The sequence below is a fragment of the Xiphophorus hellerii genome, chromosome 7, assembly GCF_003331165.1.
Source record: "Xiphophorus hellerii strain 12219 chromosome 7, Xiphophorus_hellerii-4.1, whole genome shotgun sequence".
Taxonomy (NCBI): domain Eukaryota; kingdom Metazoa; phylum Chordata; class Actinopteri; order Cyprinodontiformes; family Poeciliidae; genus Xiphophorus; species Xiphophorus hellerii.
In genome coordinates this window covers 28,158,546-28,175,531 of record NC_045678.1, presented here as the reverse complement: position 1 = coordinate 28,175,531, position 16,986 = coordinate 28,158,546, and the positions used below count along the sequence as shown (strand labels likewise).

Genomic DNA, 16,986 nt, shown 5'->3' with positions numbered 1-16,986 from the left:
AACGCGGCTAGAGTCAGGAAGCTCGGCGTCACTTCGAGCAGGACTGATCAGAGTCGACAACATCCGAGCCAGCACAATGAAGACCTGATCGGAATTAAAAATAAAAGGTTTATATGGTCAAATATCAACCATGTTGGCCTTGGTTCGCCTCTGCCTTCTGTTTGTGTGCCTTAAGGGCAGCGCAGGTGAGTCTGTTTTTATGCTAACATTTGTCTGCTAACCTCATTCGGACCGATTGCAAGTTTCTTAATAACTATTTTTAATCATCTGTATATGTTTATCGTGATCATTTTAGCAAGCCGAATGATTGGTAGCTGCTTTATTTTGAATTTGCTTTATTAAATTCTGCTATTGTTTGCACGCAGGTGATTTGATTGTTTGCTAAAGGTTAAAATTGATCTGGTTAAAACGGAGTCTGGCATGTAAAGTTAAAGGAAAGAGAAAGTGTTTTTGTTCAATGACGCTGCTGAATTCCTTCAATGTAATTACATTAAATGGAGCTGTTTTGCTTTGTATGTTCATACTCTAACATCACACACATATCCAAGTATTATTAGCAAAAAACGAATTATTTGGGCTAAACCCAAATGCAAAAGCTCGATTGTAAATGCGCATTCCTTGCGTATTATATAATTCAAATTATGTTGTAAACTTACAGTGGATACACCCATAGTCAATAATGGTCAAATTTATGGCCTGGTAAATTTGAAGTAGAAAGGAAGTTTCTGAACTGATCTGAGAGTTTTTCTCGAACCATCTCAGGTCAGATAAGGTCATGGTTCTGATTCTTCTTTCTCTGAATTTCTTTCTCAAATGAAAACAACTGGAGTTTGAACCACATGGATATTTTTGTGGTTAATAATAAGAAAACAAAGCAGCTGATGGCTGATCTTTTTTAATATATACATCTCCCCTGCTTTTAAAGAAAACATTTTCTTCTTGTGGTGCAGATCTTGAAGGTGGCTCCACGTGGCTTCACCTTTAATGTCTCCATCCCCCCTCTGGCTTCTTGATTGACTGTACTGTCACATGCCACACATATACTGTCTGCACATTAACTGGAAATGTAACAACATGAAAGTTTAATATCATAACTGGCTGATGAATACATTGAAAGGAACATTATTTACACAATTTTGGTTAAATGAAGCATAGAAACAACATTTTTAGATGGAAATAAATATTAAACGTAATTATATGTGGAATTTGGGGTATTTTCTGTGTCTGTTTTGAGACCTGGTGTGTATGTATAAGAACTGCTTATTTTGGCAGAAATTGGCATATTATTTTACTATTTTGATAGTAATCAATCAATCAGCTTTATTGTCAATTCCTCTTACATGTCCAGACATACAAGGGAATCGAAATGACGTTTCTCACTATCCCACAGTGATACAAGACAGGGCATTACTAACATTGAGTAACAATAAAAGACACAGTCTAACTAAAATTATCCTAAACAATTAATAAATAGATGTACAATAACTAGACATATAGCGTAAAAAGTTTTACAACTGAGAATGTATATGTATATATATATAAGTATATGGAGATATACAGATGAAAAAAAGTGGCAGAAGTGCAGAGTTTAAATGCCGAATTTGCCCTCTATGTTAGGAGGAAGGGCAGTTCTGCAAGGTTCTGGGTTTTCTTCTTCTTCAGAACCTTGCACAACTGCCCTTCCTCCTAACATAGAGGGCAAATTCGGCATTTAAAATTCTAGTGAAATAAGTATAAGACTCTTATTTATGCAACGCATTTAAGCATAAAATTATGTTTCAACTGTTAAGATTTTAAGAAATAGTCTAAAAACTGTGTCGCAGCATTAATTTTGTTTTTAGGGTTTTTCCAAGCAGTGATAAACAAATCTGGCTTATAATAAAACATTGTTTGCAAACTGAGGGCACATTTTTCCCAACAGCCACGCCGTTGTTTTCTAGCAAAAGAGAGGATACTGTAAGCTCTGTTAACCAACTTTTAAATAGGTCATGTAAAGTTCAGAATGCTTCATATTTTCCTGGAGGATTTTATCTTCTTCCTCAGTTTATCTGATGCATTGAAGCGTTTAATAAAGTGGCTGCTTGTTAAAGTGGTTTCAACTCTTTACTGAAATAGAAACATGAAAATCTCATAACAACAACCTGTGGGAAAGTTTTAATTTTGAACAGTTTCAAAACATGCGAAACATCACAGTTGCTCCTGTGTCTCATAGAAAGTATCGGGCTGACTGGGGCTTTCATTTGGTTTTAGAGAGAACAGAGTCAGATACGATGGCACCCACCAACCTATCTGCTGCTACACACTGCCAATCATCTGGCTGAAAAAAGACTTCTGCATCTTTTTCATGTTTGTAGAAATTATCTGGTCAATAAAACTCCTAAAAATCAATGTATTAGAACTAAAGGAGCGCTCTTATTAAGTGAATGCTCATGTCAAACTACGGTTGTTTAGTTGTTTTTGAATAAAAGCAGTTACATTATGCGATACAATTTAGTTTTAAATCTGTGTGTGAATATCCTAAGAAACAAGAGCATTTGTTAAAAACAAACCTGTTCTTTCTGTAGAATACTACTATGGACAAAAAAGTCCTCAAATAGTTCAAAACATTGCATTGAATTTGTTTTGTTGTCTTAAGGCTGCAACGTTTGCTGAAAAATCAAAATTCAGCTCCAGAATACTTTATTTATCCGAAAATTAAATGTTGTTGGCACAGATTTTTATTTCTTTATTTTTTATGCATTCATGTTTTGCAGACATTGTTCTTTATGTAAGATTTTTATGGATATAAACAATACTCAAGTATTTGAAAATGATAGAGATATAGTAATTTCTTGTTTGCGGGACTGGGGAGGAAATATTTGCTTCCTTGTCAGGTCCTCTTGGGACTCCATGTTGCCATGGTTACGCTCTTTAATAACCAAAACTGAAAGAGTAAGAGCAGAAAAAGACAAATTTCATGGTGATTCCTGTTAGAGCGATGCTGGAGTAGGGGTTACGATCCTTTAACATCATGGTCAAAGGAACAGATGGTTTTAACTTCATCTCCTCCATGTTGCCATGGTTACACACCTTAATAACTGCCTGTCAATTAAAAAGCAGCAGAAAAAGACCCAATGATTATTGTGACTATGGTTAGGGAGATGCTAGAGTAAGGGGCCTGTGATTTTTGAAAATTGTGGTCAATGAAAGAAATGGTTTTAACTTTTCCTGCTAATTCTTTCCGAATCGTTTTGAAACACTGTTGCCATCGGTTACGCACTTTAACAAACAAACAAAAAAATTAAGAGCAGAAGAAGACCCAATTATCATGATTAGGGAGACGATGGAGACGGGGATAAGGTTCTTGAACATTTGGACCAATAGAGGAGATGGTTTGAACTTGTTCTTTTCAACTCCTCTTGGAACTCCTTGTTGCTATGGTTACGCACCGAAAGTAAAACGTTATGAGCAGAAAATGCCCCAATTATCACGGTGATTATTACAATCGCTCATCACTGTTATTATCATTCCTCATTGGTTATTAGCCTAAACTGTTTAGTTGGAAGATGGTTGCTCATAATTTTTGTATCGTCCTGATTCGTTGACTGCCTGATAAACGAGCCAAGATTTCGTTGGAATGACTCTGAATGTTCCTGCGACTGAGTTGCAGCTCATTGAACGCCCTGAAAATGGAATATTTTCCCAGAAACAATGACTAAAGGAAAACCCCCAGTCGCTTCAAATCCGAGAACAACAGCAGGTTTTCCTCACAATGGTTCTCCTGGACGAGGAACTCACACCACTGAGAAACTCCTACAAGCTTAGAGAGGCGGGAGCCACCAAACTCAAATTCAACAAAAAATATAATAGAAGCATGAAACTGAATAAAGGAAGTGAGGGTTTTTTTTTCTTGTCATCCATCTTCTCTCGAATCTTTGGATGTTATTGAAGAAAGAGGAACAAGTTCATCCACAGATTAGTTGCTCGGATGGTTTTACAGCTGGTAAGAAATAAAACCACTAGACTGGGAAAACTGGTGAGCTTAAGAAAAAATCAGAACCACATGTGGGTTTTGCAAATTAGGGAAACAGATGAAATAAAGTGCGACATGGTTGTGTCAGGTCCTCGGCGAGACAGAACAAAAACAGGAAGTGCTTTTATAGTACGAATCTCTGCTTGTTGTCGTGCCGACGGACTCCTTCGGGGTTTGGTTGGTACGTGAGATTGCACAATGTCTTTCAAAATGAGTCAATTCCTCACATGACTGCTGCTGAGGTTTCGGCTTGTAAATCATAGAAAGGCGTTCATCCTTTCAGGGATGTCAGACTTCTTTTATGACTAAAAAAAAAAAAACATCCCAGAATAATTTTACACAGAACAAGAGTCCAGAACGGTTTGTCATCAACATCTGGGTGAACGCACAACGTCTCGTGCTGCTCAGCTCTACCAGTAACAACACGGTGGGGAAGCAACATGATAGAACTGAGGTTTTAATGCATCCGGTCCCGTTTTGTGACCTTTAGATCAGATTATTTGCAGAACCCAGAGAGTCTGAATCACTTTAACAAACATTTAAACAATCTTCAAGTGTTCAGATGTTTAAGTCATGACACATAACTTTCCCTGCAGGGTAATAAGTGTTTGTGGCGAGCATGGTTATTGATTTCATGATGGAGGATAATTGTGCATAAACAACATAGGGGTGGGAGATAAGTAATAAAAATTTAATTTTTATTACATATCTTATTTTTCAGATTTTAATCTCTTTTTTTCTGGCTTTTTCTTTTTTTAAAAAGTAATTACAAATGAAAGAAAACAGTTTCAAATAGTGACTTTAATTTCAATCATCCCTTTTCTGTAACTGTACAACAAAGGATGTGATAATTCTTGTTTAGTTATGAGAATGTAGTCATAATAGTAGCAGAATCAAGACGCAATTTTAACAGAAGAACGCCTTTTAAAAATCACATTTTGGACGTTTTTGTACTTCCAGTTGGTTTTCTACTGCTTCTTAAAACAGCAGAAACACTTAAAAAAAACATACAGCCGTTTTCTGACAATAAATTAATGTTTTTAAAACCTTCCAAATGTAATGTCACAAATCAGCAGGCACTGCCCGTTACCTAGAAACCCCACCCGTTACCTAGAAACCTCACCCGTTACCTAGCAACCTCAGGCAAGCCCAGCTTATCACCTAGCAACCCAAGCAGAGCTTCAGTATGTTTGATCAACTGGTTCTACCGCTTAATTCATCAAGGTGTTTATTGCTTAGCGTGACATGCTTACTTTGCACTTAAGCATAGAAGTTTCTTATTTCCACTTTTCTGGGTTCAGACAATCAGCAGAAACGAAAGTAAATGCAGCTGCTTCATTGGCTGCTTTGCTAACGTCGGCCAATAGCGTGTAAAGTAGCAATGCATCTTATTTCAGCTTCCTAAGCTGCATTTTCCCCCAGTTATTTCAAATATACTATATGGGAAAAAAAGAAAATAATTTAGAGTAACGTTCCACAAAAAATTGACAAATACTGAAGAGTAAATAGTCGGGGTTTGTAGTATTTTAGTGTTTTTGGAGTTGCTTAAGTCCAGCAAATGTTCTCATTTAATTTAATTACTTTTTTTTTCATTCACAGAATATTTCATGTAACATCTAAAAGAAATCATGAATGGAAAGGAGCAAAAAGAAGCATAAACTTACATATTAACACTTATTCCCATTGAAAACAAAATGTAAAATTAAAATTCAACTTAGAAAATTGTTTCAAACATTTCAAATACACAATAACACATCAGCTTATTCAGATTAATATGTTTCTGTTGCAGCTGAAGCAGAGCTGACCCCTCCTGATGACCTCTTCATGTTGAGCTTAAACACCAACTACACTCTGGCCTGGGACTGGGACCAGAGCGCTGCCGGATCCGACTCCGCCACCTTCACTGTGCAATACGCCGGGTAAATCATTTACATCTCCACTGAAACTATAAACCTGATATATCTGATGAAGGGAAAAACGAAACGTTGTAAACACTTCACTCCTTTAGAAGATGCTTCACCTTTGATAAATTAACTTTTTTTCCAAGTATTAATGATTCATAGAGTTCAAATCTGCTCTAAAATCTAACTTTGTCTTTCTGAGGACTTCTGCTGCTAGCTAGTGCTTTAAAATGTTCAGCAATTTAATCCAAACCCACCTGACAAGTTAAATTAACTCATCGCATTTCTTCTTCCTCAAAGTTCTGCATAAGAGACAAACAGCAGAAATTATGGAAGATCGGTGCTGCCATAATTTAGAATAAATAAATGACTCATTAAAAAATTACAGGATCGAAAAGCAGATTATGATTTTATTTCTGTGCTTTTATGCATATTTTTTTAATTTAATCTGATAGTTTTCAGTCATCCTTTTTTTTTCTCTTTTGTTTATTACAAACTTTTTTTTCTTCCATTTTTATTACCACCCAAATACGACTTTTGATTTTTTTTTTTGGCTTTAGCCATTATTTTAGGAAGGCGATGATATATTTGAAATTTGTTTACAAATGATTTTACTGCTTTTATTTTATAAACTCTGATATATTTTCTACTGTTATATTTATGTATTTATTTATTTATTTTTAACCAAACAGATTTGTCTGAGCCTGTTTTTTTCAAATTATTTCAATCTTCCACCAGCCAAAATATGGGAAAAATCACAACTTAAAGTCTGGAAAATACTTTACTAAATAAATCTCTTCGTTTTATTATTTTATTGCGTTTAAAGACACTAATTTATTTAGTCAAGCTGCTATCTGGAAATATAATTTTTAATGAGTCATTTATTTATTTCTACATTTATTTTTTACTATGACAGGATTGGTCCTCCATAAGAGGCTTTTTCTTTTTTTGGTAAATAATTTTTAAGTAAAAAGCGTGTTTTCTGAGCTGTTCATTAACATAACCTTCTGTAGGGCAAAACAAACCTACCAATAATCAATAAGTGTTTATGGTGGAAATCAGCTTTAGGATGAAGGGAGTATTTTATGGGGGTTTTTTCTAATTTTTTCAGGAATCACCAGCTGAAGAAGAGGAACCCAAAGTGGACCACGGTGTGTGCAGAGACCTCTGGGAGGTCATGTGACCTCACGAGGTCAGGACTGAACTACCTGGGCGTTTATGTGGTCCGCGTTCAGACCAACCTGAACGGACGTCACTCAGTGTGGAAATCGCTACAGTTCTCTCCCGATAAAGACGGTAAGTAAAAAAGTTCAAATCATCACTCCTCCACCAGAACTTGAACCGGGTGAAGCTAAAGTTGCCACTTTAGGAGTTCTGGGTCAACATATTTGCAGACAATGAAGGGTTTTTTTGTCTTAAATGCAAAATATTTATATTCTTTGTTTAGTTTTGGCCTAAATACTGAATGTATTGTTCTTTCAGGACATGGCCTTTTGAGTCTGTATACTGCAGTTAATGGTTCATCAATTATGAAATTTGTGAAAGTTATTCTAATAGTCGATTAATCACGATTAATTGTTTCGGTCCTTGTATTCAGACACACTCGTCTCTGCTCCAGAAAGTCAGGATTTTGTTCTCTTTTAACTCTTCATCTTGTGTTTGTCTTTCCTCCTCCAGCTGTTCTTGGACCTCCGTCTAAAGTTCGGCTTAGTGTGTCTGGAAGAACTCTGGATATTTTCATCACCGACCCCCAGAACAGCTCCAACAGCTCCATGAAGGATCTCCTTAATAAGCTGTCCTATGATATTGTTTACTGGGAACAGCCTGAAGATGGGAAGGTAGGTTAACTTAATGTTTTTCTAAACCCCCCCCCCCCCCCCCACTTTTTCTCTCTGTTCTCTGAATTTATCAGAGAACAAACCAGAAACTTCAGCCGCCGTCTAAAAACAGTCACTCAAAACCCACACAACTGAGCTTTGTTTCTGCACAATGTTGGTTTTTTTCACTCGTGCTGCGGAAACTTTGCACAGGTGCTTCCTGCATCATATGAAAGACGACAGGCACCAAGTGGGGCAATCACTTCCTGTAGGCATGTAGGTTATTTACTGAAGCTGCAGGACGATTTGCATCGTTTCCTTGTATGCAAACTTGAAACGTCTGGGTGGCACAGCACGTCGAAAAACAAGTTCAGACCCGCATATAAGTAATATTACCTGATGATACTGGCCTTTACGAGCTCTCCTGCCGCACTGCAGAGGCTAGAAACGATTAGTCGGAATAATTGTGATTAATCGATTATTGAAATAATTTAATTTAGCTAATTCAGCTAATTTAGCAACTGATTAATAGTTAACTGTCGTATTCAGACTCTGAAAGGCAATTTGTTGAAAAGAAAATAACATATCCTGTGCAGTAATTTAGTCAAACCTGTACAAAAAATACAAACATGTTGCATTTAGGATGAAAACACCTTTATCTGTAAATATGTTTTAGCCAAAACTTGTCAGGTTGTGCAGTTTTGGCTTCACCTGGTTCAGATTTACTAAAGGAATATTTCTACAAATGATCAATGTTCATTTAAAAACAACAACAACTATTAATTCAATTATTTACTTGCATTTTTAATGTATTTCTAATATTACATGAAAACGGCTTAAGTAGTTAAGTTTCCTCTTTGTAGTTGAATTCCAAAAAAATAAGCTTTTGTTAATATTCTCATTTATTGAGATATTTCTTCTCTCCTTTATGTTCATCATTGTCTTCAGAAAAAAATGTCTCCAGATTCTGTTTTAAATGTGATTGTTTTACGTTTTGCCGCGTTTTGCCGTTATTAATTAATTCTCCGTGTGATTTTCAGGGTTCGATGCCGGAGACGACATCCATCGTGGGCAACTTGGTGACCCTGTCCAGCATCAAACCCTGGACCCGGTACTGCATGCAGATCCGATCCCGTGACGACTTCTACAACAAAACCAGCACATTCACGGCGCCTCTCTGTGCCCAGACCGAAGGTAACCGAATTAAACGTGCTATTTTCTCTTTAATCTTTTATTTAATCTTTTCTCGCTTTCTGTGAAGAAATTGGAAATTAGTGAAAATATTATCAAAAAGTGGCTTCGGTGAGTTGCACGACGGCTATAAAAAGATTTTAACTGCGACAATATAGTCATAATATTAGCAGAGTAAAAACGCAACAACTTTGCCACAGAAACATCTTAAAGTTACGAGGAGAAAAGGTTTTGTTTCAAATGTTACAAATGTTGTGTGTGATTTTTCCTTTATTTTTGTCAAAAAATGGTCTTAGAAGAAAGTTGAAATTGTCTCTGTAAGACAATTTTTAAAAAATCTGATTAATCGTCAAAATAATAAATGACTAAAATAACCATCATAGAAAGATAAATGAGGTCTGGATGAATCGTAGAAGGAAGTACACAGCAAAAACACGAAATCTTGCAAATATTTTTGGTCTAGTTTTTAGTGGAAATATTTTAGTACACTCAAAATAAAAAAAACTAACTTACAAGTAACTTTTCAACAAGATAAAGGAGCTTGTTTTAAGTCAATAATTCCTTAATATTGATGAAAAAGTAATAGTTCCACTGGCAGATTATTTCACTTCTAACAAGACATTTTACCGTGTTTGTAAGCGAAATAATCTGCCAGTGAAATTAGTGTTTTTTTTATTGAGGAATTATTAAAACAAGCTCATATATGTTGCTGAAAAGCTGCTTGTAAGTTAGTTTTGTCTTATTTGAAGTTTACTAAGATATTTGAGCTAACTAGACAGGTCAGAGCATAAAGAGCGATTGCTTTAAGTTGTTTGTGTTTGTTGCATCAGGAGTTGTTCCTTGGTGGAAGATCTTCATGTACTTCCTGCTGTCGCTGGTGAGCTGCTTCCTGATGGTGCTGCTCTTCCTCTACGGAGGCCATCACTGTTTCCAGATATGCAAAGCAACTTTCCTTCCTAATGAGAAGATGCCCTCCTACATTAAACAGGTACTGCCTTCGTTTCCCACAGCAGGACATGTTTTACTGTCTTCCTAAAACGGCAGATTTATGTATTTCTCCTCTTCCTGAATCTTCTTCCTCCAGCATGAGGGTGACTACCCATGCCTCATCGTCTCTGACTACGAGTCGGACCTGTGCGATCCTGTGATCGTCTGCCCAGAGTCAGCCATCCTGGTGATTAATCCAGCTGTGGACTCTGCAGCGCCCCCAGCTGGCCTGGACCAGGACAGAAGGTCATTTGGTGTTCATTTAGCTAATTTTCTCTTGAGTTCTTCAGGGGGAATTAAAAATATCCACATTAAAATCGGGGCTGAAACGATTAATCGTGATTAATTGATTATTTAAATAAATGTCAACTATTAAGTAGTTGATTAATCGTTAATTGGAGTTCACAGATTCAAAAAAGGCAACACATTCAGAGGAGCAATTAACCCAAAACTTTACAAAAATGTGAACATTTTGCATTTAAGATAAAAAAACAACTTTTCTTTGTTTGTAAATCTGTTCTACCTAGAACTCCTCAAGTGACATTTTGGCTTCTTCAGCCTTTAAGCAACTTTTGCTGTCCAGTTATTAATCTCAAATTTAATCAACATATTAGTAGACAGTATGTTTTTTTAGCTGCAGTTTCATTCTTTGCTACAAATGATCAAATGTTTAAGGGACTAAAGGATATTTGTTATCGCATTTCAGAAACTAACATTTTATTTTCTTATTTTAAAAAAACAATTAGAATTAGATGCTTATTTGCATCATTTAACATATTTCTAATATTGTGTAAAAAAAAACAAAAAAGGCTTAAGTGGCTAATTAAAAAATCTGCAGAACGTGATGATTTTTAAACGATTAATCTATTGAATAATTGATTACTAAAATAATTGTTAGATGCAATTAAAATATCGGGGATTTTTTGTGGTGTCACATAAATAATTTCACATTTTCCACCTGCAATGTGACCTTTGACTTACTCATGAGACATAATAAAATACCTTTATGTCTATTTTACCAAAAAATTATACCAAAAAAATAAAATACCTTTATTTTCTCCCTAAAAATGTAAAGTTTTTCATGACATTAGTGAACATTATGTCACTATAAAGTTTCAAAAAGCTCTTAAATCATTTTGTTTTTCTCTGTAACTGGTTGTGTGTCGACTTTTCTGTTTTAACTGAATATGTCTCTGTGCGCAGCAGCAGGCACAGCCGCCAGAACAGCAGCAGCAGCGGAGATTCTGGAGTTTATTCTGCAGGAGGAAACTCCGGTGGCCTGCAGCCCAAGGTCGCCTCGACCTTCACAGACGTGAATCCCGGTTTCGACTCCGAGAAGCTGAACATGCTGAGCATGAACTCAGAGTTTAAAGTTTTTCCCGCCGTCCCAGACGAGGGAGTCGTAGACATGGAGGTCTGAAGAACGAGAGGCTCGTTTTCCACCTGTAGGGGGAGCTGTTCGCTCAGAAACTGAAAAAACCTGATGGTGACACATGCTGGTTCTGGTTCTGGTTCCACAGGAAGGACTGTTGATGTTGCTGTTTTAATCGTCATCTGTTGTAAATCATGTTGAACTGAAGCGATCTGCCATCTTTTTTTTTTTTACTTTGTGTCATCTTGTTGTTGTTAACTGTCATTGTTGGCGTGCTGCAGCATTTATTAATAAGCATTAATTTTGAATATTGATTGATTAATGAAACAGGATATAATGAATTTAGTGCTTCAAACTGGCTTACGGCAAACATTTTATGAAGTTGTGTTAGATTGTCCATGTGTGAGCTGCTTCTGTACTTTCTAATAAACCTATTACGGTCCATGTGTTTGACTCGGCCACCCGTTGTATGGTGGCCTTTCAGGGTCATCATAGATAGGAAAAAAAATAAATAAAATTATGGCAAAAAACAAGGAAAGTTTTAGATTAATCTCATCAATTTCCAGGAAAAAAAGCATGAAAAGTAAAAAAAATAATTTTAGAAAAAAACTCAAATTCTGTGATTAATCCAAGACATTTTCTTTAAAAAAAAACTGAATATTTCTAAGTTTGAACAATCTTAAAATTTGCTTAAAAAAAACAAAACAGCAACTTAGAAATTTGAGTTTGAAAAGTCAAACATTTGTGACAAAAATTTCCAATTTCTTTTAGGAAAATTTCTAAGATGTCAAAATTAAGCAAATGTTTGACTTTTCAAACTGAGAAATTTCTTTTTCTGTAGAAAGTTTCTGAAATTAATCTCATAATCAGATTTTTTTTCTTGCAAATTTTTGACTTTTCAAGCTTTTTTATATATATAAAATCTAATGAATTTTGCCAGAATTTTAAAATGATCTACAATGGACGTATTACATCCTGGTACTGGTGGGTTTCATGGTTTAGTTTCCAGTTTTATTCAAAATAAAGACTTTATATTGTGACATAGCAGAGTGATTGGTTACATTAAAATATAAAATGCATCAGGAGGCCAAGAGGAAAACCAAACAGGAGAATTATTGAAGTTCTGAAAGAGGACAGGAAGCAAGAGGTTGCAGAGAATTGGACTAAATGGAGACGTGGTTCGCCATGGCGATACCTTGAGGAGAAGGAAAAAAAATCTGTTTTTAAATAAATTTAAAATTGTACAGGTGAAACATGGTATTTTATTAAATTTAAGATAATTTTAGAACACTCTAGTCCAGGTATTAGTTGTCCAAGCAGTGTTGTGGAAGAAATGGACCCAAACATCAATCAATTTTAGACATAAAACTTTGGGTCTTCATTGCAGAACGATTCAGTCCAGCTTTGATCTTTTAAATTTATTCATGTTTTAAACATAAATAAACGATCAAAGGAGGCTGTACTCAAGTAAGAGTAGCTCTACTTCAACATATTAATGCTAAAATAAAAGTAAAAAAATAGTAATAAAAAATATTTGGTATTGATCAAAACATCAATCATATAATATTTAAAAATTATATCATAACAGAGACTAAAATATAAAGTTATGTGAACATTTTTGTACTTTAGATTTATATAAATAACATAATTGCAAAATAAAAAAAAATAAGGCAAAATAAACTTTTGATTAAAACTAGCTTGTTCATTCTTGATAAAGTCAAAGTAAGAAGTACAGCGTCGTAAAAAGAAAATACTCCTAAAAGCTCCTAAAAGGAAATGTAACTTAATACTAGAAAATTTCTGAAGAAATTTAGCCAGGGCCTGCCAAGGCGTGCTCGTCGGTTTGGGCCCGGCGTTGTCATGCTACAAATTAGCATCGATGCTAAAGAACGCTGCAACGTAATCAATAGCATGTGGAGAATCACAAGAACGTTAAGTAAGGTGGACGTGCACCATTCAGTATGATTTAAAATTTTGTCAAGGCTTTTATTTTGGAAGTTTGGTTAAACTTCATTTCAAAGGGCCAAACTAATCCCATGCGTAATAGTCCTTGGGTTAAAATAGTTATATAATGCTCAAAACACAAGTAGTTGATGTAAAAATATTAAAGGCTTTCATTTTGAAATGTTTGTTAAGCTTCATTTTAAAGCGCCAAACTAATCCTATGTTTATCAGTGCTTTGGATAAAAAAATCACATAATGCCCAAAAGAGCAAATACCTGATGTAAAATTGTCAAGGCTTTTAATTTGAAATTTTCAGTATGCTTCATTTCAAAGGGCCAAACTAATTCCATGTGTAACAGTCATTGGGTTAAATCAGTTATATAATGCTGAAAACGCAAGTAGTTGATGTAAAAATATTAAAGGCTTTTATTTTGGAATTTTTGTTAAGCTTCATTTCAAAGGGCCAAACTAATACCATGTGTAACAGTGCTTTGGATGAAAAAGTCAAATAAAGCCAAAAAGAGCAATTACGTCATGTAAAAATATTCAAGGCTTTTATTTTGAAATTTTCAGTATGCTTCATTTTAAAGTTCCGAACTAATACCATGTGTAACAGTGCTTTGGATGAAAAAGTCAAAGAAAGCCAAAAAGAGCAATTACGTCATGTAAAAATATTCAAGGCTTTTATTTTGGAATTTTTGTTAAACTTCATTTCAAAGGTCCAAACTAATCCCATGTATAACAGTCATTGGGTTAAATCAGTTATATAATGCTCAACAGAGCAAATATCTGATTTAAAAATATTCAAGGCTTTTATTTTGAAATTATTATTATGCTTCATTTTAAAGTTCAAAACTAATCCCATGTGTAACAGTTACTGAGTTAAATCAGTTATATACAGCCCATAGCAGCAAGTAGTTCTAAAGGCCAGTTCAGTCCTGATCTGTTTCAACTGAGGGTTACACTATAGATAGAACTACAATGATGCGTATTTGTAGTCCAAATCAGCAGCCAATAGCCTCTTGAGTTCCGTTGCTATGGTAAATAAGTTTCTCACCAAGGTGTGAACTGTTAGTGACAGAGCCTGAGAGCCTCAGAAAATCCTGTCGCATGACTTTGCTCTGAAGCACCGTGACAGAAAACCGTACGGTCTAGATAAATTTCGAAAACATTTTACCGGAGCAGACATGCGTATCAATGTCAGGACCGATTTTGATACCAATCGTGCGATATTTGTGGGCGTGATGGCGATTTGAAAATTATCTTGGGCTCAAAAAATCTCTTCATTTCTCACTCTAGCAGAGGGGCACTCAGACAGAGAGACACTCTAATTTTAGGAAAAATGAGAAACTTTGGGTCGCTTAGAGACAAATTGTGGACAAACCGTAATTGGTATCGACGAGCCGTCTTCACTTTCGAAGAGATCACAGACGTATCTACAAAATGAAATTTGAATGGCATTTCTACGTGAATTTGTGACGACACAGAAAATCCTCAAAAATAGGGTGTTTGAAGGATTTTTCCCATTGACTTATAATGGGGTTTTTTCGTAGTTTTTTGCGAATTATGTCGCCATGTTAACCCCGAATCCCACCAAAAGTAATAGCTCCAATGGCGTGAATTTTCTGCACGTTTTGATACCTCATTTGTAGGTGTGCACGCAGCGGTATGAGCCGCATTAACGGTTACGGATGAAAAATAAAGAATTGGGAGAATAGCAATAGGTTCCTGCCATTGCTTTGCATGGCAGGCCCCAACTAGAAAATTTCGGAAGAAATTTAGCCGGGGCCTGCCAAGGCGTGCCCGTCGGTTTGGGCCCGGCGTTGTCATGCTAGAAATTAGCATCGATGCTAAAGAACAATGCAACGTAATCAATAGCATGTGGAGAATCACAAGAACGTTAAGTAAGGTGGACGTGCACCATTCAGTATGATTTAAAATTTTGTCAAGGCTTTTATTTTGGAAGTTTTGTTAAACTTCATTTCAAAGGGCCAAACTAATCCCATGCGTAATAGTCATTGGGTTAAAATAGTTATATAATGCTCAAAACACAAGTAGTTGATGTAAAAATATTAAAGGCTTTTATTTTGAAATGTTTGTTAAGCTTCATTTCAAAGCGCCAAACTAATCCTATGTTTATCAGTGCTTTGGATAAAAAAATCACATAATGCCCAAAAGAGCAAATACCTGATGTAAAATTGTCAAGGCTTTTAATTTGAAATTTTCAGTATGCTTCATTTCAAAGGGCCAAACTAATACCATGTGTAACAGTGCTTTGGATGAAAAAGTCAAATAAAGCCAAAAAGAGCAATTACATGATGTAAAAATATTCAAGGCTTTTATTTTGGAATTTTTGTTAAACTTCATTTCAAAGGGCCAACGTAATCCCATGAATAACAGTCATTGGATAAAATCAGTTATATAATGCTCAAAACAGAAGTAGTTGATGTAAAAATATTAAAGGCTTTTATTTAGGAATTTTTGTTAAACTTCATTTCAAAGGGCCAAACTAATCCCATGTGTAATAGTCATTGGGTTAAATCAGTTATATAATGCTGAAAACGCAAGTAGTTGATGTAAAAATATTAAAGGCTTTTATTTTGGAATTTTTGTTATATTCAAGGCTTTTATTTTGAAATTATTATTATGCTTAATTTTAAAGTTCCAAACTAATCCCATGTGTAACAGTTACTGAGTTAAATCAGTTATATACAGCCCATAGCAGCAAGTCGTTCTAAAGGCCAGTTCAGTCCTGATCTGTTTCAACTGAGGATAGATAGAACTACAGCGATGCGTATTTGTAGTCCTGACCACCAGCCAATAGCCTCTTGAGTTCCGTTGCTATGTTAAATAAGTTTCACACCAAGGTGTGAAGTGTTAGTGACAGAGCCTGAGACAGCCTAGAAAATCCTGTCGCATGACTTTGCTCTGAAGCACCGTGACAGAAAACCGTACGGTCTAGATAAATTTCGAAAACATTTTACCGGAGCAGACAGGCGTATCAATGTCAGGACCGATTTTGATACCAATCGTGCGATATTTGTGGGCGTGATGGCGATTTCAAAATTATTTTGGGGTGAAAAAGTTCTCTTGATTTCTCACTCTAATCAGTGAGAGACGCACTCTAATTTTAGGAAAAATGAGAAACTTTGGGTCGCTTAGAGACAAATTGTGGACAAACCGTAATTGGTATCGACGAGCCGTCTTCACTTTCGAAGAGATCACAGACGTATCTACAAAATGAAATTTGAATGGCATTTCGTGACGACACAGAAAATCCTCAAAAATAGGGTATTTCTAGGATTTTTCCCATTGACTTATAATGGGGTTTTTTTCGTAGTTTTTTGCGAATTATGTCGCCACGTTAACCCCAAATCCCACCAAAAGTAATAGCTCCAATGGCGTGAATTTTCTGCACGTTTTGATACCTCATTTGTAGGTGTGCACACAGCGGTACGAGCCGCATTAACGGTTACGGATGAAAAATAAAGAATTGGGAGAATAGCAATAGGTTCCTGCCATTGCTTTGCATGGCAGGCCCCAATTACCGAACTCTGGTCACGATTCTTTAGAAAAACTGTGAAATATAATATCGTAACGTTTTGGAAGCGGAAGTTACGCAAGTGAGAAGAGGTCTTCTTGATATTTTTTTTTCTTTATTGAAATACCTTAAGAAGGCGAAATTTATAGAAAGATATATAGATATATATTTTTTTTATTTTTTTTATTTTTGTTTGTTCGTTTTGGGTGTGTGTGGTACAC

At 35.5% G+C, this 16,986-nt stretch overlaps 1 protein-coding gene across 2 annotated transcripts; it reads left to right on the top strand.

Annotated features, from left to right (window-relative positions):
* On the top strand, positions 1–11,726 carry LOC116723382 (interferon alpha/beta receptor 1b-like). 2 transcript variants are annotated; one of them, XM_032568229.1, is made up of 8 exons: positions 1–185; positions 5,802–5,931; positions 7,025–7,209; positions 7,591–7,751; positions 8,771–8,924; positions 9,752–9,909; positions 10,006–10,154; positions 11,115–11,726. In XM_032568229.1, the coding sequence occupies exons 1-8, from the start codon at positions 131–133 to the stop codon at positions 11,326–11,328; spliced, it is 1,206 nt and encodes a 401-aa protein (XP_032424120.1). In that variant the 5' UTR covers positions 1–130; the 3' UTR covers positions 11,329–11,726. The 2 variants fall into 2 exon arrangements, with proteins under 2 accessions (XP_032424120.1, XP_032424119.1); XM_032568228.1 differs by having other exon boundaries at positions 11,112–11,726.
* Positions 11,727–16,986: the final 5,260 nt, after the last annotated feature.

Bases quoted from the DNA above. Each gene is read 5' to 3' on its own strand.
- LOC116723382 (XM_032568228.1), top strand. From the start codon at position 131: ATGTTGGCCTTGGTTCGCCTCTGCCTTCTGTTTGTGTGCCTTAAGGGC. The intron at 7,752-8,770 runs GTAGGTTAACTT...TGTGATTTTCAG, and splicing joins AACAGCCTGAAGATGGGAAG to GGTTCGATGCCGGAGACGAC. The intron at 9,910-10,005 runs GTACTGCCTTCG...TTCTTCCTCCAG, and splicing joins TGCCCTCCTACATTAAACAG to CATGAGGGTGACTACCCATG.